The following is a 24,828-nucleotide window of genomic DNA, read 5'->3' as shown; positions in this document are numbered from 1 at the left end:
TGACAGCAGTGTGCTAAACTCTTGATTTTATTTATGCTAAGAAAACTGGGTTCCATTGCCTAGAAAGGCAAATTTATTCCTTTTTATTATTATTGCTTTTAAATTTCCAGCTTGCTCTCCACAGCCTAGAGAAGGCAAGTTGTGTGTAAAATGGTAAGTGCTATGGCTAAGCACTACTCCCCACAAAGTGGTTAGTGTCTAATTGGTATTTGCAGCTCACCTAAATTCTATTTTGTACTGATTTCTGCTGTTGAATGGCTTAAACTTTGTTTTCTTGCAGATTCCTCATATAATCTGCTGCATTACTCAATTTTCAGTTCCTTTTTCTTGCATTTAAAAATGGCAAGTTGGTGTTTACTCAAGCTGACTGGTGTTCACTCAAGCTGAATTCAAAGATGTGGGGAGAGAAGCCCTCCTTTAATTAACAAGTGATTGCTCAGATGGGAGCACCTCCCTTCCCCTTCCTTCAAATGGCCACCAAGGTGCTTGGGAGCAACCATACCTGTCATATTGGCACTCAGCACCTTGGCTGTGGCTTCCTGCCGCATCCACATGACTAACAAATAGTCCTAGTGATGGTCCTGGTGCTTTGCCTGTTGGTAACGTTCAGCAGCATTCAGCTGAAGTGATATTCTAAGTGTTGCCACTTTTTTTATACTCTACAGTTTATTTTCATTTCCTGTTTAATATTGTGACACTTCTGAGAGTCAGCCTTTGGCAATCAGTGCCTAACATGATCAGTGGAGACAAAGGTTGGCTCTATCGAGCTAAATTGAGCACACCCATCACATATGCATGAGAGGCTGCAAGGCAAGGTCAGGTTCATGGGAAAGGAAAGTACTGGGAAACTGGGCATTGTACACGTGGGAGGGGAGACACCTACATCCAGGGAAGCAGTGCTGTATGTCACTCAGGATCTACCAGCACAGTGTAAAGCTAAGAGGACTCTTTGAAAATTATACTAATAAAAACTGTATTTTTTTTCTACAACATTAACAGTCAGGAGAAATGCAATGTTAAACCCTTTGGAAAGGTCAAAATATTTTAATTCACATTATTGAATGTATTACTGTTAACAATCATATTAGTAGACAGCAAAAATAAAGAAAAGAAAATTAAAAAAAAAAAAGTCTATGCCTGAGCTTGAGAGAAAGAGAAAGAGAGAGAGGTATGGGGTATGGAATATTTTCCATTGCAGAAAATGAAATTGGCAAAATTTTACATCCCAAAGTTATCTGAGACAAGTATACAAAGCCCCAAGCCCCATTATCATACTAAAGAGGATACAGCTATAAGGAACAATAAAACAGGTGGACAGCTGGAGTAAAGTTTATGGGGCAAAAGGATTTCATTATTTCAACAGAGTTGGGCTTTTCCTTTTTTTTGAGTTCTTTTCACATTCAAAAAGTAATAGAAATCCAGTTCTAAATAATAATAATATTTTATTGAACTTTTATTCTCAGTAGTTTACTTTTATTTTTTTTTCAGTATGTTCATTTTTTCTTGACAATTTATTCACACTGGTGTTTTTGCTAAGATGCTTAAGAGTAACATCTTGACTCTTACAAAAGTACAACATAAATCACTAATTCTGATTTTGTAAAATATGCATGATACAAAAGTCTGCTATTGCAAAAAGAGACAGAGGGCTTGATTTAAAATTGCAGGTGTCCTCACTGGAGAGTTTCAACAGATATAATTTCAGCATGTAACTTACTCCTCTAAATTAGTGTGTGCCACAGGACCCATTCTCACCAATTCCTTAATGACCAAACCCGTAATTTTAGAAGTGTTTCATTGACTGTTTCTCTTGATAGCTGTTTCTGTCTTTTTTTTCTTGTAGAAGTAGATTGCCATGCCAGCTCCAAGAAGAGTGAGAATAGCCAAGACAAGGAGAGGCCAAACAGAGAGATGAACAGGTGGATGAGTCTCTTCATTCCTTTCCTTGTCTGAAATGAATGCATATTACTGTGAGACATCTGAGTTTTTATTTATTTATTATTATTATTATTCTATGTACAACATGAAAAACAAGGAGCTCTTCTCTCCTGTCTGAACTTGGAGTCTGTTCAGAGTATATCTGAGCTCTGAGTTGTTGCTGATCAGTAGCCAGATCACTTTTGCTAATGCTAATGTGGTCTCAGTGGATCTGGACTACAGTGATACATGGAAGTATCACTTCTGCAGTATCTTCCAGTGCCTTAATGAGGGAATGGGGGAAAAATTCAAGACCTTTGGTCCATAAAGAGCAGTTCTTGAGAGCCACAATTTTAACAGTCATGATTTAGGTCATGCTTTAGGTCACGCTTTATATATGGCTAAGGGGTGCTAATTATTTGGAAATCAATTTTACAATATTTTTCTGTCAGATTATTTACAATAATACCTATGGAATCAATTTGCATATACACCTATATAGGTTTTTACAGCCAAGTTAAAGCTCTCTGTTCTCAATGTTAGTCACTAGTTGGATCACTGTTGAGCTTGTCAGACAGGGTTAGCCCTGTGGCAATCCAGTCACCCAAGAACTCATGTTCATGTGAGATTATCCTGAGAGATTTATAACCATGCATCTCAGTAACTGTCAGCAAGGCTTGTTCTCTAAAAAGGGATGATTGGAAAAAACCCATTTTAAGGTTTTTGTTTGTTTGTCTGTTTGTTTGTTTTCCTATTTAAGTTTTCTCTAATTTTCTTATGAAAGATCTTACCTTTCTCATGTAGAGGACTTCCACTTGGCTCAACTTCAATGAATATCAGAAAGAAACAATATAACACTTCATTAGAATTCATAAGTTTGACTGTTTCACTAAAATTATACAGGAACAAAAATAACCCTGAAGTATTACCATTGTGTTAAAGTCATACATGTCTATTATAAAAGGCATCATAATTTAAGCAAAAAATAAGTTGCTAAGGCTTTACCTTCCTATGTAACATTAGTAAACTATTCATTAAAATCTTTATTTTGTTTTAATATTTACTAACACTTAAATATTGACTATTTTTCTATGTTCATTCAAAAATCATTTCATATTCTTCTTCTAATATTAGTTTTAATTTACTAAGAACATGATGCACAGTACTGGAGATTAATTTCATGTAGTATATTCTAGGAAGCTCCTCATGTTCGGCAGGATGCCACTGTTACAATTAAGTCTGAGATTCTTAAATATCTTCCCTAGAAAATACCCTGTGAACCAGGGCTTTAATCAGCCAATGTGCTATCTGTAAGAGAGGAACAGAGAGAAAGAAAATAACTAAAAAATCTTTTGTTGTCACTGTTGTTTAAGAAAGAGGTGTAAAATGTACTAAACTTAGAAAAGAGGAAAAATAAAACATACCAGATGTTCTTAGTCAGCAAGAAAAATTATTCTGAAAGAAGACTTCCTAAATTATCAGAAAGTGTTTCTCCTCAGGGTTCCTTTACATTACAGTTTGAACAAGTTCACTACTGAGGGACAAGTTATGAAAGTGAAATGTAAAAGAAAACAACAACAACAACAAAAAAGCAGAGTTGAACTTAAAATAAATAGATACAAAGGAACAGTAACTCCCTACTTAGTCAGGGAATAGCTATATATTAGAATATCTTACGATTCCATGGATGGATTTTAGTGGTTTCTAACTGTTTTAGTTGGATAAAATGCATGGTTAGCTTTTATTTGCTGATAATATTTATTTTATATTTTTTCACAGAAACTAGGATGTTAACTATTGATACCATTATTCTTTTGGTTATTTGTATACAGTCCCAAAATATCTATAAAAAGAAATCTATTTCAAATCTCAGAAAGGAATGGCTGAATTATAATTCGTAATTTCTTAGTAAAATCTTAATGACAGTTAACTGATTTACTGCCAAGGACAGGCTTATTTAAAAATGAAAATTAAAAGTGCATTGGGGATAACTGCTTCTTGGTTGTATTTTTAATCTCTCTCTCTTTTTTTTATTTTTTTATTTTTTTTAATTAAGCATAATGCATGATTCACTGGCGACTGGCACAAGAGTCCCCACTGTATTACATGCCAGGCCTAGGACAGAACAAAAAGCAAAATTTGCAAAATAAAACCTGGTCTCACAGATACTACAAAAGAAAGTACACAGAGTTAAAGACAGCAACAACCATTTTTTAGGTAAGATGGATTTTAGCACCTAAATTAAAAGAGTATGACAGTGCTTTCTTTAAGACAATTATAGTTTTGTATCTCCACTTGGGAATACAAGAAAAAAAAAAAAAAGGCACTACATTTGCTTTTTTTTTTTTCCACTTATAAGACTTTGGTCTGGCATATCAAATATTGGCCAAATTTTTCCAGAAATACTGATTTGACAGGTTCTGTAGTGACTTTCTTGAAATCTTCTTTTAACAGGAAAGTTCTCTTGATATTGCAACACAACCAGCTGTTCTTTTAGTATTCCTGACATATTTTGAGATTGTTGAATCAGGTCCAATGTTACACTGTTTTTTGATGTTGGGCAGTAATGTAATTTTTGAGTACAATAAGCTTGAAAACGAAGCTTGAATATTCAGACAAAATCTTCCTTGCAAGATTATAACAATTATGACAATACTTAGTTCCTGGAAAAGTTATAAATTTGGATAAGTGTTTAAAAGGTGCCATACTAATATCTGTGTTAGGTATTCAAAAGTCTAAAAGTCTCATTCTCAATCTAGAGTGTATACAGCACATTACCATATTCCCACGTGAGAGCAGACATTACTGCAAACACAGGCAATTACAAATATCTGGAAAAGTGGGATATGCCAAACCGAACCATCAGAAATTACTTCCAGACTTCTTGTAGAGGACTACAACAGTTACTAGTAAACAGATCTGCTCTGTTCCTAAAGATTTACCTTTGGTTTTTTTGCAGATAAATCCTTTTTCAGAAGAGCAATCAGTGTTATCCCAGTAACCAAGTGGTGCAGTCATTTCCACACAGTTGTGCTCCACACTGGACTCTTTCTCCTCCCAGTTAACAAAGTCCACTGCAGCATTGTCTAGCCACAACCACCGGTCTAAAGAGCAACATATAGAGTAATACATTTTTGAAAAACTTCCATGAGATATATAACTTCTCAGCAAATTACTTCAAAAAATTAATGAATCCATTTTTTCATTAGGAGACCACATCATTTTTCTTGCTAGGAAGAAGCCACCTTCTTGAAGGAAGGTAGCTTAGGAAATGCTACACCGAAACAGCAGAGAATTATTATAGGTATAATAGTATTTCATTAATTGGCATCCAAAATAAATATAGACAGAATGAGAAATTCCAGAGTACAAGTCTTCATTACAGTTACAATTGAAAAATGTTTTCTAAGCATTTGAGTTCTGAAAATTGCTAAAGTTGTCCTTATTATAAAAGTAGTGCCACAGCATGGAATATTAGAAATGAGACTGCTAGAATCTGACTGCCATTCATTGTGAGTTCACATTTGTAAAAAAAGACTTCATAAAAAGGTAGTGGATAATTGTAGGAGAAATAATTCATTAATTATTTTCACAGCTAAATCATTTAATAATCATTTAATAATCGTTTAATAATACTACTTAATAGCAAAATAAGTCTTTTGATTGTATGCTGCATGCTTCAGTATCCTTCTTCTAGAAATCTGCTTTAAATTTACCATGTAATTATCTTCGATATAGAATTGGCTGTAGGATATTTTTTGCTATTGGTCAGGTTATCTATACCTGCAATATCACTTACAGGTTAACTAAATTGAGGAATCCCTCCATTCAGTGTTCATCTGGCTATCAATAAATCTCCAGCAACACCATAAATCTTTACTACATGCCCTGAACAGTTCATATATTTTGAAGAAGAGCTGTGCCATATGCATATGGAGCACCCTACATTAGAGTGATACTGACTAGATGAGCAATTTTCCAGCACAGCCATCTTGTAGGAAGTTATGAACAGACAGGCTCTGTTTGGTGCTTTGGAAATATCCACAGTCGCGCTGTAGCTTGTTGGATCCAGGATCTATTCTTCACTCAGAGGGTTGTGAGGCACTGGAAAAGGTTGCCCAGAGAGGTTGTGGATGCCCCATCACTGGAGGTGTTCAGGTCCAGGTTAGATGAGGCCCTGAGCAACCTGATCTAGTGGGTGGCGTCCCTGTCTATGGCAGGGGGTTGGAACTAGGTGATCCTTGAAGTCCCTTCCAACCCAAGCCATTCCATGATTCTGTGATCTATGTGGATGGATGGCTGACCAGCTTCTGACCACCACTAGAAACAGATTGTAGATCAACACAATGCACATAACGTATGTCTAGAGAGAAGGAGAGGTAAAGGGGTGGGCAGAACATTTGTATAGCTATTTATACAGATAGTGACCAAATTTATAAGAGAACATTTGAATCATCCAAGTTTTGATAGCTATTGCACTTTTTTTATTTTTCTCACTTAGGAAGAAGCCTGGTCCTTTTCAAAGACAGGCCAAGTCACCATGTCAAGCAACACTGTTCTTAGAAGAAAGTATACTCAAACAGTTACAATGCCAGTAGCGTCTCATCTTTCTTCGTGGAGACAGTAACAGGTCACAATGATTATTTTGCACTTTTTGACTATTGGGTTGATTTTAACTCACATCCTGGGTCTGAGCTTTTTCTAGCATTTCCAGGGTGATAGAGAGCAACATGATCTGGAAGTCAGCCAGATAATTCAGCCTAATTACAATATATACATTTTTTCACAATGGGAAGACTGAGGTCAAAAACCCAGAAGAGACATCCTGGGTAAGGCACAACTCAGAACAAATCTGCTGACTAAAATGTGGAGATTGTGTCAGAGAGGCAGGAAGTTTCTTTTCTTCCTGGATTATAGGTGAATCATAAGGTTCAGATTAAGGTTCAGGGAGGTTACTTCCTCACAAAGCATTCAATGATGTTCACCGGGAGACAGAAACATCATCATAGTATTCACTTCATTTCATTAGTGTAAATTATCTGCCAGCTCAGGTGGTAGGATAAACTTTTTGTATCAAATAAGGACCATCCTATTGTCATGAATTATATCTCTATATATATTGCTGTTAAGCATTAAAAAAGTAAAATTAGATGCTGCATTTTTTTGTAAAAGTAAAGTTATCCTCATTTTTTAATGTTAGAAAAGCATTTTAAAATTAAATATTGAAAGTAAGACATTACCATCCACATTTCTGTAAAGTCCTATCCAGAAGCCTCCCACTTTGTTTGCAAGTGGTTGTATCATATGAATCAGAAAGTCAGATTCATCCACGTTTTCTACTGAAACCAAGGTAGCACCTGAAAGGCATTAACAAGCAAATAACCATAACCTACATGAGCAACTACTAAAATGACCTCCTCTTTTAAGTCTGTAAAAATGGAAACTTTCAAAAGTTTTATGCGTGCTGGCTTCACCCATTTCTTCTCCAAAAGTTGGACTTGACAATCCTTCTGGGTCCTTTCCAGTTCGGGACAGTCTATGACTCTATGATTCTTGTGGAGGACAGAGCCCTGCAAGTGCTTGGTGGCCATGGTTCCCCACCACTTCACCCAGGATGGAGCCCCAGAGGCCAGAGACTGACAGGGAGCTTCTGTACCCCATCTAAATCTGCAATTTTAGGTAAATAAAGTATTTAAATGATATTTTTAAAACAATCTTTTTACATTTTTGTGTGTTTTGTATAAATTTCTACTAATCTTGTCAGTCAATAGAGAAGCCTCTCACCGAACCGAGTGCACTCAAGGGAAGCCAGGGCCCAGCTTGTCGCAGTTGACGCTTCGATGTAGTAGCAGTGGCCATGGTAAGGGATCCAAGCTTGCAGGCCTGCTGATTCAGAGCAGTCTCCAGGCAGCTGAGCAGGGTCAGTAGGAGCTACAACTAAAGATGACATATGGTCTGAAATTGGTATTGTATTATGAGCAACCCACCAAGCAGGACATGTGCATAAATAGGGTGGGATTTCTCCCACTAAGCATTAACTTCCTAGACCTCTGCTCCTGACTGTTCCTCCAGGCCCCCAGCCCAGACACTGGGGAAAGCTAGGCAGTCAACAGTACAAAACGTCTTACTTCTCCGATCACATTTCTCAGGACAAGGAAGCAAAGCACATCCTGCAATACCTAACTAAGTGGCTTGTAGTACTGTGAGGAAAACAAACCCTGAGAAATGATGACACCCGTCCCAAATCTGTATTCTCACATCACAGAAGGCTCTCGTAGGCTAATGAGTACTGCAGTCCCACATCATACAGCTGCCTGCTGTCTGTGTGTGGTCACTATAGGAAGATGCCATCAGTGGAGCATACTTCCACCAAATCAGTGCAACTCCTATTCACTTCTGTTGGTCTGCAGGTCTTGCACCGCATACAATGACCAAACATACAGCTGGAAAATTTAACTCGGAAGCTCCCTTGAATCTCAAATATGGAACAGTCTATATCATGCAACCTTAAAACCCCAAGGAGAGAAAACAACACACTTCTACAAAATCATACAATTTGTGAGTACATTCATTTGCTTACCATCTGATATCTTGCAAACTGAGAAGTAGCTTTCATTGCAGGATGCTGTTCTCCAGGTACCATCAAGGTCTAAATAGACACAAGCATTTTTCTCCTTTGGCTCCCCCGCTGCCCACTTAGTGAATTTGGTTTTCCAGTTATCAATCCATTTGTAATAGCTCCCAGTCTGAAAACAGTTAAGTTTTGGTAATTTTGGTAAGTTTTTGGTAAAATTGTGTGTGTGTGTTTGTGTTTTCCACATAAAAAGTTCTGACACATAATGTTCCATGTTTATTGGAGTTTTCCAAAAAAAAAAAGGGGGGGGGGGGGGGGAGGAAAAAGCCCTTTAAAACCCTTTGCTGTTTGTTTTTTTTTAAACGCTGTTCGCTGTACTAAGCAATGTCACTGAATGCTGTAGGTATGAGTTACATGCATTCTACATATGAACTGTGCTGTGTTCAACAGCACATTACTTTTCGGAAGGTTTTTTGGAAGTAACACAAATTTCTAAAACACAGGAAGAAAGTCAGATAAGTCCATCTTAAGTTATATAGAAAATCTCATCTCAAGAGAAGCAATTAAAAATAATTCACCTCCTCTAATCTGCTTCATTTAAATTTAGTCTGTGAGCAATTTGATGAGTAAAGATTATTTGTCAGTAAACAGTCAAAATCAGACATAAAATCATTACACACATGGTGAAACCATTAACATGATGATTGTTTCAGCACTTTTACAAGGTGGGTATCCAGCAGGACTATAAGAAGCAGGAGAGCTCATCAAGCACCTGAACTTCCCATCTGTCCAGCACTTACCATGTTGCTGTTAAGACCAATCCATACAGGCTTTCCATATTTCAACATCTGAATCCACAGGAAGGAATGGATATAGGCATCTGAAATGCTGGCAAGTTCTGCATGTTTGTCTTGACAGTTTTTTCTAGCCTCTTCCCATTGCATTTCTGACGAGATGATTAAATAGCTACTGTCACCATAACGAGCAAAGTCAGAGGATGGATTTGTTGCTGGTACTTCAAACTGTGTGGTAACTATGGAGAGAAAGTTGAATGCATGAATTTAAAACATACCATGGCTATCTAACATACAAGAAATTAAAAGAAAAAAAAAAGTGCAAAATAGCACAAAGTCAAAATATTCATTTAAGCTCATGAGCAATTTGTAAATGAAAAACAAACAAAAAATTTTAAAACCAAATTTCTTAATGTAAAAAGCAGATTAAAATCCCATGAAGTAGGCAGTATATTTTCTAGGTGCATGACTCATAAATAGGATATTTGAGGTCCTATACTTCTATATATTTTGACTAAATCTGGATATCTGAGTAACTGGTGCAGAGGTTTTAGGGCTAGTATTTTAAGGCATTTACTGTTCTCTATTATCACAACTTGAGACTTTGATACTTGATGTTAATTGACCACCACTCCTTGTTCACTCTAAGTCATTAGCCTGTCCATAAGGTGAACGCTGTCTGAACATTTGAGCCAAGCAGGGTTTATTTCTACCCTGTGAATCAGTGATGTGTAAAGAACAGTTGTATGTGGGATTATATGAGATAAAAATGCCTCTCTAAAACTCTTGCAAAACTTACTTGCTGTGCAGTGAGATGGGTTTCTCACAAACAAGCTGGCTACATTGAGAGTGAACAAGGTGCAGAAGCTGGTTGAAATGAGGCAGCTAGTTTTTACTAATGGTGTGATAAAGGTGAGGTAAAACTGTTTTGTTATCCATGCTTTGGCTCCTCCATTCCTATTGCATGGCTGGGCTGATGCAATTTGCATGATTACATATCTACAGCAGGAGAATAAACATTCATTACTTGTTTTGGTGTAAAATGTTCTTCAACAATTAAGACACGGCCAAGAGGCTGTACATTTTAACAGACTTCATATGACATTCACAGAGGAAGATTACATGCTCTACTCAGAGATAGACAGGAGTATGCAACTCCATGGTTTTACATTGCACTTAAAGAGGATGCCAAAAAGTCTTCTGTTTCACTAAGAGATCTGTTTTCAAGTATTATTCTCTAGTATTATTTGTGATTTAGGTACATAATCCTAACTGAGATAGTGGATCCTCTCCAGTAATATCTGCAGCGCAAAAAGTACTTTAAAAACAGTCTTCTCTTAAGACTGGTGGTGCTCAGAAAACCTGAGAGACTCAGAATGAGACTCAAATCTAGAAAAAATATCGGTTTTCCATGCATTTCATATTATGCTTGTCTAATTGAGCTACTTATTCCATTTAGGAGACCGGGTTAAACAGAACTCACGTGAATTCATTTGGCATATATAACCTCTCTCATTTTCACAGCTATCATCTCGCCATTTCCCATCTGACTGTATGATGAAAACACAATCAGTCTGAAAAAGAGGACAATGTATGCAGTCATTAGAAAAGGCAAACAGGATGTTGTGAGGTGCTCCTATATTCCTAATGCAAGCCTGATGACATAGAAGAGAGGTGAGAAGAGAGTAGTTTGCTGAGTACCTTTGTAATTAGTTCATTTTGCCAAAGTTCAAATTGGCTTGACCTGGTATTTTTTAACAACCCATTTGACCTAGGCTCTCACTGATACCAGTCAAAGTTTGAAAGAATCGTTTATAAAAACAGTCCCGCTAGTTTTATTAAGAATCCTTTAATGACTACAGAAGTTATTAGGGTACCTACAATATGTCTTCTCAATGTTGATTTACAATTATATACAGCTGCTTAAAAAATAAAAATAAAACAATCCATGTATGAAAAAAATAATATATGAACTATTATTAAAAACAATAGTCTGGATTTATCTTAACAGAAGTAGTCTATCTTGCAGAAAGCATGAACTCTCTTTCAGTTGTTTGCAGTCATTATCAAGTTATCACTATCAGGTATTTTGGGGAACAACCAAAATTTCCCTTTACTTCCTTATTCTGAATTTCTTCAGGATTTCCTTCAGATGGCTCCCTTAGTTTCAGGATTGGCCTTGTCCATGTTTCAGCATTTCCGAACATGTCCAAGTTTCTCCGCTATACTGACTTAAACAAATTTTAATCATAAAAACTCTGACTGATGGCAGTTGTCAAAAGCTTTCCATGACCAGTTGCCTATCATTTCTGCAGAAACTATGCATGTCCTTCCTTTGGGAAGGAGATTTAATTCAGCAGAATGATTTCCCTTTTGTTGAAAATGTCCTTTTGTACCATTAGAAACTAATGAAACTATGTGGGATCATATTATCCAGAAATGGGACACATAGGTAGACAAATACATGTTTCAACAATAACCTTAATTTTGGTTTATTGTAACTTTTCTTTGCTTGGTGTTGCAACTTTAATGTCAGTGGTAATGTGGTTTGTGTGGGAATTGGTTTAATATATTCCTCTCCGGGCTTGTTTTACAGAACTGGTGTTTTACAATAGTTCAGATGAAAAGCACAACGTCCTTCTTCAGAATCTCTGCCAAATATTCTTGGTATATTTGGAACGGATATCAGGTACTTTGCTAAGCCCCATTCTGCTTGCAAAAAGTCCTGTTTCAGCATCTAGTTATTGATGCTGTAGCTTCCCCTTAAGAAAAATTATCTGGTTGCCTAAGATACACAGGTTACTTAAATTTTCTGTACCTCTACAGTGTTGTCTGTCAACCACTCAAAGTCATAATTGTTGAAGTAGGTTTGTGCCTTTTCTGGTGCACCGCTAACCCAATTGGTATAGGAAACAGTGCTCCCATCTGTCCAAAGAAATGTGGACTCTCTGTTGATATCATTCATCCCAATCCAAACATTAGTTGTAGCATCCTTTAAGTGATAGTGGAGGAAAGCTAGAGGGAAGCAAAGAACTCATTAAGGAAAGCTCATCATGACTCACCCAAAGCATGAAAAGATGTGGACAAGTTTGAAACTGGAGCCATATTAAAAGAATAACATTTCCCAATATAGAACCCATCTGCTTTTAACTAACTTTTAGAAAAGCATCTGTAGAAACTTACACTATACAGGCATTAAGGTTGGAAAAAATAGCCAAAAAAAAAAAATATGAGCAAATTAAAAAATGTCCTATTGCCTACTACATATGCACATGTAGCATTTCAGAAAATCGTATTGCCAGTTTGCCAGTGAGAGCAAGAGAGACAGACAGAGAATACAGATGTCAGGTTGAGAGATTTGTGCAACCACACTCAAAACAGACTGGAAGTTTCGTGAAAACTGAGCAGCTGAAAGAACTAGAAACACACATTATTTCTTACATGTAATAATTTAGCTACTGTTTCACACTTCAGAATTAAAACCAAGCACAAACTGACCTGGCTAATAAGACATTTTCAGCTGTTAATTTGCTTATGTATTTTGGAAAGTATAGTACTTTCCTTAGTAGGAGATGAATATTTTTCTTTGAGAGGTAACATGTTTCAGTAAAGCCTGAATATGTACCTTGCACTTGCTCATTTGGTACTGTAGCCAGGTTACCTCCCAGATTAATACAAACATCTCGTGCATCGTGCCACACAAGTTTTCTTGTTATATTGGAAGCAAAAATTTTGAAACACTGGAAAAAAAAAAAAAAAAAGAAAAAGCAATTTACTCAAACAAATACGGAAACTTATTTATGAATAGTATCAACCAGTTATAGGACACCATTTCTCCAGAAAAAGAAATCAGGGCTAAAATAAATGACAGATTTCAAGAGTGCTAAATTAATGGTGTGCAAGATCTTTGCATAAAGTACATACATCTATTGAAGTAGATATTTGGCCCCTCTCTTCACACAAGGTGCAACCCAGGAACTGAGTATCATCTGAATTTATCATAATGACAACAGGTCTATAAACCTGCTTCACAGTTTCTTCTGCCTGCTTCTTACAGGAACAGAAGGATCATTTAAGTTCAAGAAAATGTGGCTTTGGGTAACACAGCAGCAGAAAATTATCTCCACTGCTCCTTGTCCTGCTTCCAATGACTGTGATTATAACTGCTCATCCTGCCAAACTGTGTGAAATATCATTGACATGTTGACCCAACATTTTGAGGATGCAAGTACAATGCAGAGTGTGTAGAGCAGAAAAAACAGCCCTTGGCAAATGGAGTTTCACCTCCAGTTGTTACAAATTCTTATGTTACAGCAATGAGGACTTCCAGACTAGGACTGTATGTGAAATCGCTTTCAAAACAATTGTAGTTTGGCATCATGTTTCTGAACTCAGAGCTTTGGGAACTCCTATACAAGCCAACGGAATTATTAAAATGCTTTCTTTCTAAATCACTCCACCTGAAGAGTTTTTTTGTTGTTGTTGTTGTTTTGGTTTTTTTTGAGACCAACCATTATAAACTTCAGGTCCTAACATAAATATGTAACACAGGAGAGAAGTATTTTAAACAGCAACAATGTATTTTAAGCTTGCACAAGCTACGTTCTCTGAAAGTTATTCAGCATACACCTATTTTCACTGTATTCCTCTGCAAAGTTAAATGTCTAGTTACCTCCAGAAAAGTCCAACTACCTACCCAGCATGTACTGACTGGGTAATTACACTGCAGATTTATTTCATAATCATATTTTTCATACACATATTTTTTACAGTTCTTTTTTTCAGTCCCACTGCCATACATAATTCACTTAAGATGCCTTTTGACATACCTTGTTGTTAAAGAGAAGCCAACTTTCTGGACATCCTCCAGGAGGCAATGGAGAAGCAAACGTTGAATTAATAGAGCTATTATGCTTTTCACATACAAATTTATTGGAGGAACCACAGTTTACATCGTTCCACAAACCTAAAAATAGTTAGATTGAGTAAACAAGTCAAGATGTTATAACATTTGTAACGATAATATATCACTCCCTATTTTGAGTAAGAAAGAGGGTAATCTCCATTTCTCAGACCATCAAAGTGATTAAAAGACATGCATGCTATATTTATGCAATCAGCTATTGCTTACAAACAGAAGGTCTTTATGGACCATAAGGATGATCAAAGAGCTGGAGCACCTCTCCTATGAAGACAGGCTGAGGAAGTTGGGGTTGTTCAGCCTGGAGAAGAGAAGGCTCTGGGGAGACCCTTCTAGGAGCCTTCCAGTACCTAAAGGGAGTCTACAGGAAAGCTGGGGAGGGACTCTTTGTCGGGGGGTGTGGTGATAGGACAAAGACTAATGGTTTTAAACTGAAAGAGGGTGCATTTAGATTAGATATGAGGAAGAAATTCTTGACTATGAGGGTGGTGAGGAACAGGTTGCCCAGAGAAGCTGTGGGTGCCCCATCACTGGAAATGCTCAAGGCCAGGCTGGATGGGGCTTTGGGCAACCTGGTCTGGTGGGAGGTGTCCCTGCCTATGGCAGGGGGTTGGAACTGGGTGATCTTTAAAGTCCCTCCCAATCCAAACCATTCTATGATTTTGTGATTCTATGACTTTTGCCGCTCAACGCTATCAGTTTGTGGGCTACTGCCTAGCAATTGCAAAAAAAAAGGCAAGTGACTCAGAAGAAATGCTCTATCATCAGTTAACTCCATTCCACCCTCCCTACCCACACCCACATCAAGACAACTGAATAGGAGAATTACAGCAGACGGAGGATGAGAAAAAAAAATAAAGATCTGATAAATATTCTTTTATCAGAACACAGTCTACTACATTTTATATCTCAGGTTTCAGCTTGATCTGAGAACAAAGTAACCACTGCAAATCTGACTGAGCCAGTTGAAGTTCTCATATTAGCACAGCTGTAGCACTTTGTGCTTAATTTGAATGTCTGACCCTGCTGCTCTTCTTCCAGGGCTCTCCACAGTGTCTATACCTGTTTATGATTTGTTCAAGCCATGGCATCATTACATTGCAGGCAGCAGTGGTAATACACCAGCAAGCAAATTTGAAAACAGATGTAAAATGGATGAGATAGGAAATTCTGGATCAATCTGAGTGCACATTATAATGTTCGAGTGTGTTATAAAATATTTGATATTTTTTACTCATTGGCTTTTACTTTCAACTCCCTTTCTTCTATAGCTGAATCATAAATATTTTCTCAAGTTCATAGGAGTAAAGATAGGCTCTGCTCATCTATCAGGTTTTTACTTAGAGAAGTAGTAAAAACCCTATAATGCCTATAATGTGTAGTGTCAATCTTATAAATGCAGACACAGATGCCCACATTAAATTACACATGGTGCTAAAGTCTCCCCCTTCTAAAGACATAGACTCTTCCATGACTGGAGTTTATGCCTGTTACCACATCTTGTTAGCTTGTCCCTCTTCAGAAATTTCTGAAAACAGCTGTAAAAGACTGCATTGCAGCTAAAGGCAGAAGTTTGACACCATCAGTTATAATCCACATGAAGAGAAGTAAAATCTAACAGTTTAGACTTGTTACTTACCTGGCTTTGACGACATTACCACACAATTTTCCTCATTATTTGCAAAGTTGGGTTCATTAGGAGCCCAGGCCACATAGGTTACTGGAGTCCCATCTACCCAGCTTAAAGAAAAGATGTCAAAACAGTTATTAGTTAATACAATTCAGTTATTAGATGAAGATTCTAATGAACATCTCACCATGAAGACAATATCCAAATTTGAAGAAGTTTGTGTAAAATATTGCTGGTTGCAAAACAGAAGAAAACACCAAGAATATTTTCCATTGACAGGCAGGAGTGATCAGTCATCATTTAATATCAGAAACCGTTATTCAGTTAGCCATAATAAGTAGTAGAGAGAATATTAAAAAATGTATTTATCTTAATTGATCGCATTTTATCATCTAGATAATATTATGCTCCTCAGTCTAAGTATTCCTTATGTTTCCATAGATGCAATTAAGGACAAAAATGTTCTTCTGTAAATTTTACTCTGAAGAGAAATATTTCAATAGGTTAATTAAGTCATGTGTCCAGAGATATATTGTCAGCTTTAAGACCACTCTTTCTGAAATATCAAAATTATTTTTTTCTTTAGGCCTGCATGCTTTTTACTTAATAAATTGCTATTGAAGGGTGTTGCCCTTAAATCTAAATAGATGAGATGTTCATTGGACCCAAGCAATAGCCCTTCTCCCCTGATTTGTGTCCTAAATCAGGAAGTCATAGTCAGGCACAGGCTCAGTCACTCATAACCTCGTGCTTCTCTTCCACTCTTTCCAGGGTTAGTGGTTTACAGACACTCAGTATTGAAGGAAAAATATAGAAAGGTTCAACTAAAAATTCCTCTAACCCTGCTTCAGGTCAGTTAAAAGCACAGTCTGTCACCTGCCAGAAGTGTCTTAACTAGCAGATGGGAAGGTAGGCACTGTCTGTATTGTGTTCTTTAGTAACTTTTACTATAATTTTAAGTTTATTTGTGTGTTGATGATTTTTGGAAGTACTTGTTAATTTTACTGTAGTGTAAACTTCCACTAATTGTTGCTGCAACAACCCCAAGCAGAGCTACAGGCTGGGAGATGAGTGGCTGGAAAGCTGCCTGGCCAAGAAGGACCTGGGAGTATTGGTGGATAGTCGGCTGAATATGAGCCAGCAGTGTGCTCAGGTGGCCAAGAAGGCCAACGGCATCCTGGCCTGTATAAGAAGCAGTGTGGCCAGCAGGTCGAGGGAAGTGATTGTGCCCCTGTACTCGGCTCTGGTGAGGCCGCACCTCGAGTACTGTGTTCAGTTTTGGGCCCCTCGCTACAGGAAGGACATGGACGTGCTCGAGCGAGTCCAGAGAAGGGCGACCAAGCTGGTGAGGGGTCTGGAGAACAAGTCTTACGAGGAGCGGCTGAGGGAGCTGGGCTTGTTCAGCCTGGAGAAGAGGAGGCTCAGGGGCGACCTCATCGCTCATCGCTCTCTACAGTTACCTGAAAGTTACCTGAAAGGAGGCTGTAGAGAGGTGGGGGTTGGTCTATTCTCCACGTGCCTAGTGACAGGACGAGGGGGAATGGGCTAAAGTTGCGACAGGGGAGTTTTAGGTTGGATGTTAGGAAGTACTTCTTTACCGAACGGGTTATTAAGCATTGGAACGGGCTGCCCAGGGAGGTGGTGGAGTCACCATCCCTGGAGGTCTTTAAAAGACGGTTAGATGTAGAGCTTAGGGATATGGTTTAGTGGAGTACTTAGTGTTAGGTCGGAGGTTGGACTCGATGATCTTGAGGTCTCTTCCAACCTAGAGAAATCTGTGAATCTGTGAATCTGTAATATTCCTCCTGGCCTGGGAGTATGCAGTGACTACCCTGAAAACCTCAATCAGAAGCAGCTTTTGAGTTCATTATGCAGTCCTTCCTAATTCTGGAGGGTTTCTCTGGAGCTACAGTATAGAGATCAAAAGCAGATGAAGGATAAGCTCTGAAGAATCAAACATATTTTGTGTGTGCATGCATATGTGTGTGTGCTTGTAGGTATAAAATCCAGCACAGAAAGACATCCCTCTAGTTTATGGGGCCAATCTTTGAAACAGACCTGAGAAAGCATGAGAGAAGAGATGCCAAGCTTTTCTTGATTAAGTATCAACACAAGAAAAAAACGTTGTTTTCATTTTTCTTTTTGGAAAAAGCTACTGGGACTTAGACTATTCTAGGATCCTGCTTTGTACTTGTTATGTACATCCTTCAGTCTTTGTAAAACAACACATTTAGTACCTCTAGCTACATAAAATACTGTTTGTTTCTACATGTTATAACTGCTGTGATGATCTGAACTTACCTAAACTTTTTATCCAGACTCACTTTTAAACCAATGAAGTATTCACTTGACTCACTCCAGTAACGATCCTAAAACAAAAAACAACTATTTTATTTTTTTATTTAAAAAAAAAAGTCTTTGAAATAAAACAAGCAGAAATGCATATGTTATTAATTACTGAAGTCACCAGCAATAGGCATCTGCTTACAGCTAAACACAGTTGTGTTTACATGCTCAGGGGCAGACATCAGCTTTTCAGCTGGAGCAGCAGAGTTCTGCAGCTCTGAGGACCCTTAGGATGAGGAGAGGAAAGCAGAGTTTGAGGCAGAGACTGGTACTTGTCTTTTCTCCTCCCTCTGTGGCTGCAGCACTGTCTAGTGCCAACCTCAATTCTCTCTGAAACCAACTTCTTCCCAAACCAGCATGGTTTACCACCTCACTCTTTCCACTGCTCTTCCTCACCACCTCAGCATGCCTGATGCCAAACAGGAGAGACCAAACTGCACAGGAACAAAGGACATTTTGGGGGAAAAGGGGGGGGAAATCACCAATTTCAGTTAGAATTCATTAACAAAAATGCTGATGGCTCTATTTCTGAGGCAATTCAAATTTTGCAAGCAGGCTGTCAAAAGCATTTCTACTTTGTATTGATTCTTACATTTTGTTTCAGAGCTCTCTGTAGGAATCTCCTTTCACTGTTACTACTAACAACAGCCAGGTCTGCAGAATTCATTCTGCAAAACTCTTGGGCTTTTTCCATGGAGACCGGTTCTTTGCTGATGTAGTATAGTTTATCTTTGTATATGACCCATCCATCCACAGTGGTTTTATATTCTGGAAGATAAATAAGGTAGCCTTAAATTCTTCATCAATAGGGCATAAAAGCTAATTTTAGAGTACCAATTTTGATAAAAAATAATTAACAAGATGAAAAAATGTGTGCAAAAACCTACCATATGTGTCAGTCGGTTCAGGTTTTAACATCACTCCTGCAAAACAAGAGAACAGAAGGCATAACATATCCCTATAGCATGTTTTTGTTACTGACTGCAAGGAACCAGGTGAGGACCAGGGCAGAATTCTGTACCCATTTGCCATTGACTAGAAAAGAAGCAGGCTTAGTCACACATTTCAGCTACACCTTATGAAATATGCATGGTCATCTACTTATAATTTTGTATCCTAAACTGTGCTTTGTTCCAGCAGAGTCATAACTTTGCTTGGGCCACATACCTGTGAAGAGAAATATAAAGGAAAATCAGTCTTCCAGTCTGTAAGACACAGTAGATTTATCTGAAACTCTTTAAAATTCAGTTTTGTAGCCCTTTAGTGAAACCTCAGTAGACATATCATAAACTTCCAGAAAGATCTTCTCATCAAAAGGCAGAAAATTTCCACTAGATTTCTTCAACTCTTTCAAATATTCTCTCCGTCCCAAATATTCATAAGCAAAAAGAAATATGACTTTGTATACTGACTGCAAGTTGTTTCTGCTTCTGGTTGGAAAAAGAAATGCCACTGTTTTGAACCACTCCTTTTCCAGAAGCAGATGTCTCCTGAATAATTGCAAAAGAGAGCTTGGAGCACTGCTTCCAGACCTGTTTCATCAATTTTTCCTAACGATATTGTTAGAGCTATGGCTAGCCTCAGTGACAACTGCCAAACATACCAACACAACTGTGATCCTGAACACTTTTCTTTCATTAAATGGATTCAGACAACAAAAAAACAGCAGAAATTTTTCTACTGGAACATTTTCCTTTGGAGAAAGAAAGAAAAAAAAAGTGATTTGGCAGAATCAAAATATCCCAGACAAATGTAATATCCCAGACAAATGTTTCAATACTTTCCAAAGTTTTGGTGGATGTCAGACAGGAAACCTGCAATCTCCACTACTGTGCAGCAGCTCCTGACTGTCCTCCATGGCCACCTGGGCTGCATGGCAAGTGACATGGCATGTCTGACTCTTCAGGCACCCACCCTATGAAAAATGGGGCAGGGTCTCAGCCATCCCCAGGAGGCTCAGCATCAGGGCTGGAGCGCTGCAGGAAGGCAAGGCAAAGCCTTCTGCTTCCGTCCATCTCTCATCACCTTCTCTCAACCATTTTAATGGATTTGTGGTAAATCCCGTTATATCTCAGAGCAAAAATATGTTTGGTGTACAAATATTAATTTATTTTTCTTAGCTTTACTTGTGTTAGTATAATTTTATTTAAAAAAAAAAGTGTCATAAGGAATGCACAACTCCTTACTTCCTACATCACAAGCATACAAACAAAAAGTTCTTAATATACAAAATGTTTGCAATCTATGTAACCCTCATAAATATATGGGTTATTAATACATCCTAATATACACCAACAAATAAATTCATTTACTCTGATCATCTATCACTGAAAAATCCTTACCTACATTATGCTACATAATTATCTTGGCATGCATTTGGAAAAAAGTCCAGTTTTCAAAATTTTGTATGTTTCTCCAGCAAATTACATTAGAAAACAACTACTTAAAAATATTTAAGCTTCTTGATTAAAGAGAAAAATAAAAATACCTTTTTTTATTTGACAAACCCAGTTATGCAGTGCTTCACATTCCGAAAGGAGCCACTTCATAAAATATGACCCACCATCCAGCACACCACAGAACTTGCGTCCTCCTGAATTTCTTGAATGATCCTTCAAGATTGTGTACCTAACCTATAGAAGAAAATATATTTTCATCTGTTTCAGCAGGGGTACTCTCCATTGGTAAAAAGAAACAAGGGTATTTGAGAGATTCCATCTCTCACTAGGACAAATGCAGGAAAAACAACAGGTGCAAGAATTTTTACAGTGGGGAAATGTCACTGATTGGGAGATCAGGCTGTCTTGACATGGAGGGCTTTTTCTCTTGTTTGCACCTCAAGCTCTAAACACGGACAGAATAAAAACAGGCAAATGGACTGTTTCTAATGGACTCCATCTAGCTCAGAACTTAACCCCAACACAGTCACACTGATCCTATGCAGGCAAGGTAGTTTGCACTTCATCAGCTGTAACCTGGTTCAAAATGATGTTGTCCAACAGCCATGTGGTAGCTGTGACCATATTGTGCCTCGGTTCAGCATTCATGGCTTCCTTTTACTGAGGTTAATGAGGACAGGAGTGTGGCTTTCAGCAGGGAAGTCTTCTCCTACAAACCTAGTGGAGCTACCTTAAGGAACTGACATCCAAATGGGAAGGGTGATCCATTTGCTATAACATGCTTGGGATTTTCAAAAAGTTCTTGGACAGATCTCTTCAAAAAAAAAAAAAAAAAAACTTTTAAGGAAACAAATGTAACAAATGTGTTACAAGATAAGACAAAAGTCCCCTGCCTGGGTCAAAAATAGGAAATAGGGTGTAGGAGTGCATGGACGGTAATAAGGAGCAGAATTCTGCAGGAATATTTCACACATTTGTGGATATTTACATGGGCTCAAGAGGTGACTGAATAAATTCATGGAAATAAAGAATTAAGAATAAAGATCTGAGTTCTGGTTCTGAAAGACCCTGAGACATCACTTTCCTGGGGATGCAGGAGAATACTGTGAAATCTGTTTGCTGCATGCTCAGCTCTTAAGATGTTTCTGGCCAGTGCCAAAGACAGGATACAAGGTCTGATATGACTAATGTTCTGATGTTATGTGTTCATATTATATTCTTGAAAAAGAAAATATGTTGAAATGCTGTGCAGAAAGCTGCAGATCATAGTGAAATGCAGATGATTTCCATGTATTCAGATGTGTTGCGGTGATTTTACTGATGGTTATCAAGGTTAACAACCATATAAAAGTTTGCAGGATTAGTGTTCTCTTTCAATAGGAGGAGTAAAAAAACAGAAAGCACATGTACAAACCCCAAGACTTCTTAAGCAAACAAATCTGATGAAAAATTAAAATACTCACTGGAGAGCCATCACTCCAGGCAAATCCTTCATCTGGATTCAAGGAAAACATACCAATCCAATCTTTTTCAAATGAACAGCGAGTGTCACTAACACAAATTACAAGACAGAACAGTGTGTAAACACCAAAACTATCAACATCCAGGAACACATCTTGAAAGCTTCTACGGCACATTCCAAAGTGCACTGAAGTTGTAATAATTATCCTATTAGCTTTCATGAAGGTCTTACAGATGTATATATTCTCCCTGGAAATATCTATTATTTATCTGCCTATTACTTGCTTTACTTGCTTTTACTCTTTGATACAGTTTTTCTGGAATGTACAAGAGCTTACACTGGACCAGTATCCCCAGTTTGAATGTACTAGTGCAACAAATGTAATCCGCAGAGCACCAAATTGCCAAGAGCTAGCTCTGACATCATGAGCTATGCAAAGACTGTTGTATTAACTTGGATCTGTAAATAAGATCTTTAAAAACATGTTAGTAATTGTTGCATACTTTAGACAATGGATGTTTCTTGAACAAAGATAATAGAATCATAGAATCATTTAGGTCGGTAAAGATGTTAAAGATCAGAAAGTCCTTAACTAATTGTCAGTACCCTAACTATGGAGCTGTAAGAACAGCTCACATTTTAGCATTGCTAATTACCATATGAGAAGCCACTGTACACTTGCTCAGTGCCAATGGCTTATTTATCAAAATTATTGGTAGTATTGTTTTTGTGTTCAGTTTTCTTAGGAAAGGAAAAGCCTTCACTGATTCAAAGAGGCTGTTCCTCTTGAAAATGGTCTCAGCTTTGACTATGTCAAGGTGAGACAATAGTAAATATACTGGTCATATTTTCTATCCTGCTAAAAATACCAATACCCACAATATCATGTATTCCTAAATGATATCTATTAGCCATGATACAGATTTTTCAATCCCTTGGATATAAACAACTCCTTTTTCATGAAACAGTTAATACTAATGAGTAGATAAAACTTCAAGCTTATCACACTGTTTTTGGCTTTTGAGGAGCCTGTTTCAGATATCATTTTAGAGTGTTTATAATAGTTCATATTAAATGTTTTTTTTAGGCCTGGTAAGATAAACACACAGAAGATACTCACCGTTTTGCTCTTGATAACATTTGTTTCTCCTCCTCAGTGTTAATAGTCACCAGATCCCCTCCCATTTGTCTACAAAAATCTCGAGCTTCAAGCCAGGATTTCTTCTTAATATGTGATCGGCAGAAGCTCTGGAGAGAAATTACTTTAACACATATTCTATGCGTAAAATGTATAATAGAGATATACACGTATATAAATAACATGTAATGTAATACACATGTATAATACATATAAAATAAACAATGAAGAAATGTACTCTTCCTCAAATATACAAGCCAAGTCATAGTCCACATGAGAAATAGCATGGATTATGCTGTTAATAAAAGTTTTTCATTAGAATGGTCTAATTAGTTGCCATAGAGTGACAAACAAAGGGGAGGAGTTGCTAGAAGGGAAGACAATTCCCTTTAACTTGTTTTGCTTGTAGGAGGGCCCAGGCCACCCTCCAAAGGGAGGGAAAGGAAATTAGTTGTGGCCAAGGCAGGACGAAGGAGTCTGAAGACACAGGCAAAAGTTTGACCTCATGGTGTACATCTCACTTTGCATTTGCCATATGATATCTAACAGTCTGGTAGTTTAAAAGAGAATAAACACTAGCTTGACCAAAGCTATAAATGATGATATGGGGATAAAGGAGACCAAGTAAATATCATTCCCACTGAGTGAAAGAAAGAAATGGAAGTAATAATAATAACAAAACCAACAACAATTAAAAGACAAGACCTCATTAATTCAAATAAAGATATAAGAAATACTAACATCTCACACTTAACTTAGCATGTTGCTGTTCTGCAAGATCCCAAATCAATATTTACACTCTACCCTCATTTGTTGTTCAAAGTCCTTTCATATGCCTGATAATTGTAATTGAGTGTACTTCAAGTACAAGTTATCTGTAGCTTTGGTACAGCTATCTAATAAATGTTCATAAGCTTCATAAAAACTGGTTGATTAACCTTTCATGTGATGTATTATCCTTTATTTTTGGGGTAACATGGTTTTCTTAGCAAGGGTAAGCCTTAGGCATTTTGCTGCATGTAGGTGGACATTATTGTTTCTTTACTTCATTTCCTGAGTTCTCACATACCTCGACTAAATATGGGATTTTTGCACAACCTAGTGACCACAGCTGATATAAAGAGCCATGCTAACAGCCAAATTTTGCTGCTACTACTATTTAATGCAAACTCTCAGCATTGCTGTCTTAATAATGTTGCAAATATTATGTTGTTTCGTCTTTGTTCTTATCTTTTCCATATGTTTTTTTTTTCTACGGACTCAGTATTTATTCCCCTTCTTCCATTTTCTACTCCAGTTTATTCTACCCCTGGGGCACAAACTTCTGATTTTCTTTCCTGCGTCTTTCTTTCTTCCCTTGTGCTCAATTCCTTAAACGTCATCTTCCTTCCTCAGTTTCTTCCCCCTTACAGATGATTCCTGGAGATTTATTTATTTTTGGGGGGGGGGCCTTGTTCTTATCTCAGATATTCATAGAAACATAAAATGATTTACATTAGAAGAGACCTTAAAGACCATGCAGTTCCAACCCCCCTGCCATGGGCAGGGACACCTCCCACCACACCAGGCTGCTCAAAGCCCCATTCACCTGGTCTTGAACACCTCCAGGGATGGGGCATCTACAGCTTCTCTGGGCAACCTGTGCCA

At 37.6% G+C, this 24,828-nt stretch overlaps 1 protein-coding gene across 2 annotated transcripts in view; it reads right to left on the bottom strand.

Annotated features, from left to right (window-relative positions):
* Positions 1-1,011: 1,011 nt before the first annotated feature.
* The window catches only part of LOC310893463 (macrophage mannose receptor 1-like), a 37,267-nt gene continuing 13,450 nt past the window's right edge, over positions 1,012-24,828 (bottom strand). For both annotated transcript variants that reach the window (XM_083822501.1, XM_083822502.1), the window contains exons 13-30: positions 23,164-23,291; positions 22,045-22,132; positions 20,671-20,815; positions 19,070-19,105; positions 18,775-18,950; positions 18,138-18,205; positions 15,846-15,946; positions 14,115-14,251; positions 12,911-13,025; positions 12,104-12,300; positions 10,769-10,859; positions 9,292-9,524; positions 8,498-8,663; positions 7,702-7,854; positions 7,158-7,274; positions 4,860-5,021; positions 2,709-2,741; positions 1,012-1,949 (exon numbers count right to left, since the gene is read on the bottom strand). In XM_083822501.1, coding sequence (XP_083678627.1) covers positions 1,795-1,949; positions 2,709-2,741; positions 4,860-5,021; positions 7,158-7,274; positions 7,702-7,854; positions 8,498-8,663; positions 9,292-9,524; positions 10,769-10,859; positions 12,104-12,300; positions 12,911-13,025; positions 14,115-14,251; positions 15,846-15,946; positions 18,138-18,205; positions 18,775-18,950; positions 19,070-19,105; positions 20,671-20,815; positions 22,045-22,132; positions 23,164-23,291 — 2,301 coding nt within the window. In that variant the 3' untranslated portion in view covers positions 1,012-1,794. The remainder of the gene's footprint in view (positions 1,950-2,708; positions 2,742-4,859; positions 5,022-7,157; positions 7,275-7,701; positions 7,855-8,497; positions 8,664-9,291; positions 9,525-10,768; positions 10,860-12,103; positions 12,301-12,910; positions 13,026-14,114; positions 14,252-15,845; positions 15,947-18,137; positions 18,206-18,774; positions 18,951-19,069; positions 19,106-20,670; positions 20,816-22,044; positions 22,133-23,163; positions 23,292-24,828) is intronic.

The sequence above is a fragment of the Anser anser genome (genome assembly GCF_964211835.1).
Source record: "Anser anser genome assembly, chromosome: 2".
NCBI classification, from domain to species: Eukaryota; Metazoa; Chordata; class Aves; order Anseriformes; family Anatidae; genus Anser; species Anser anser.
Note: the sequence above shows the minus strand (reverse complement) of the source record. Positions and strands in the feature narration are given on the sequence as shown.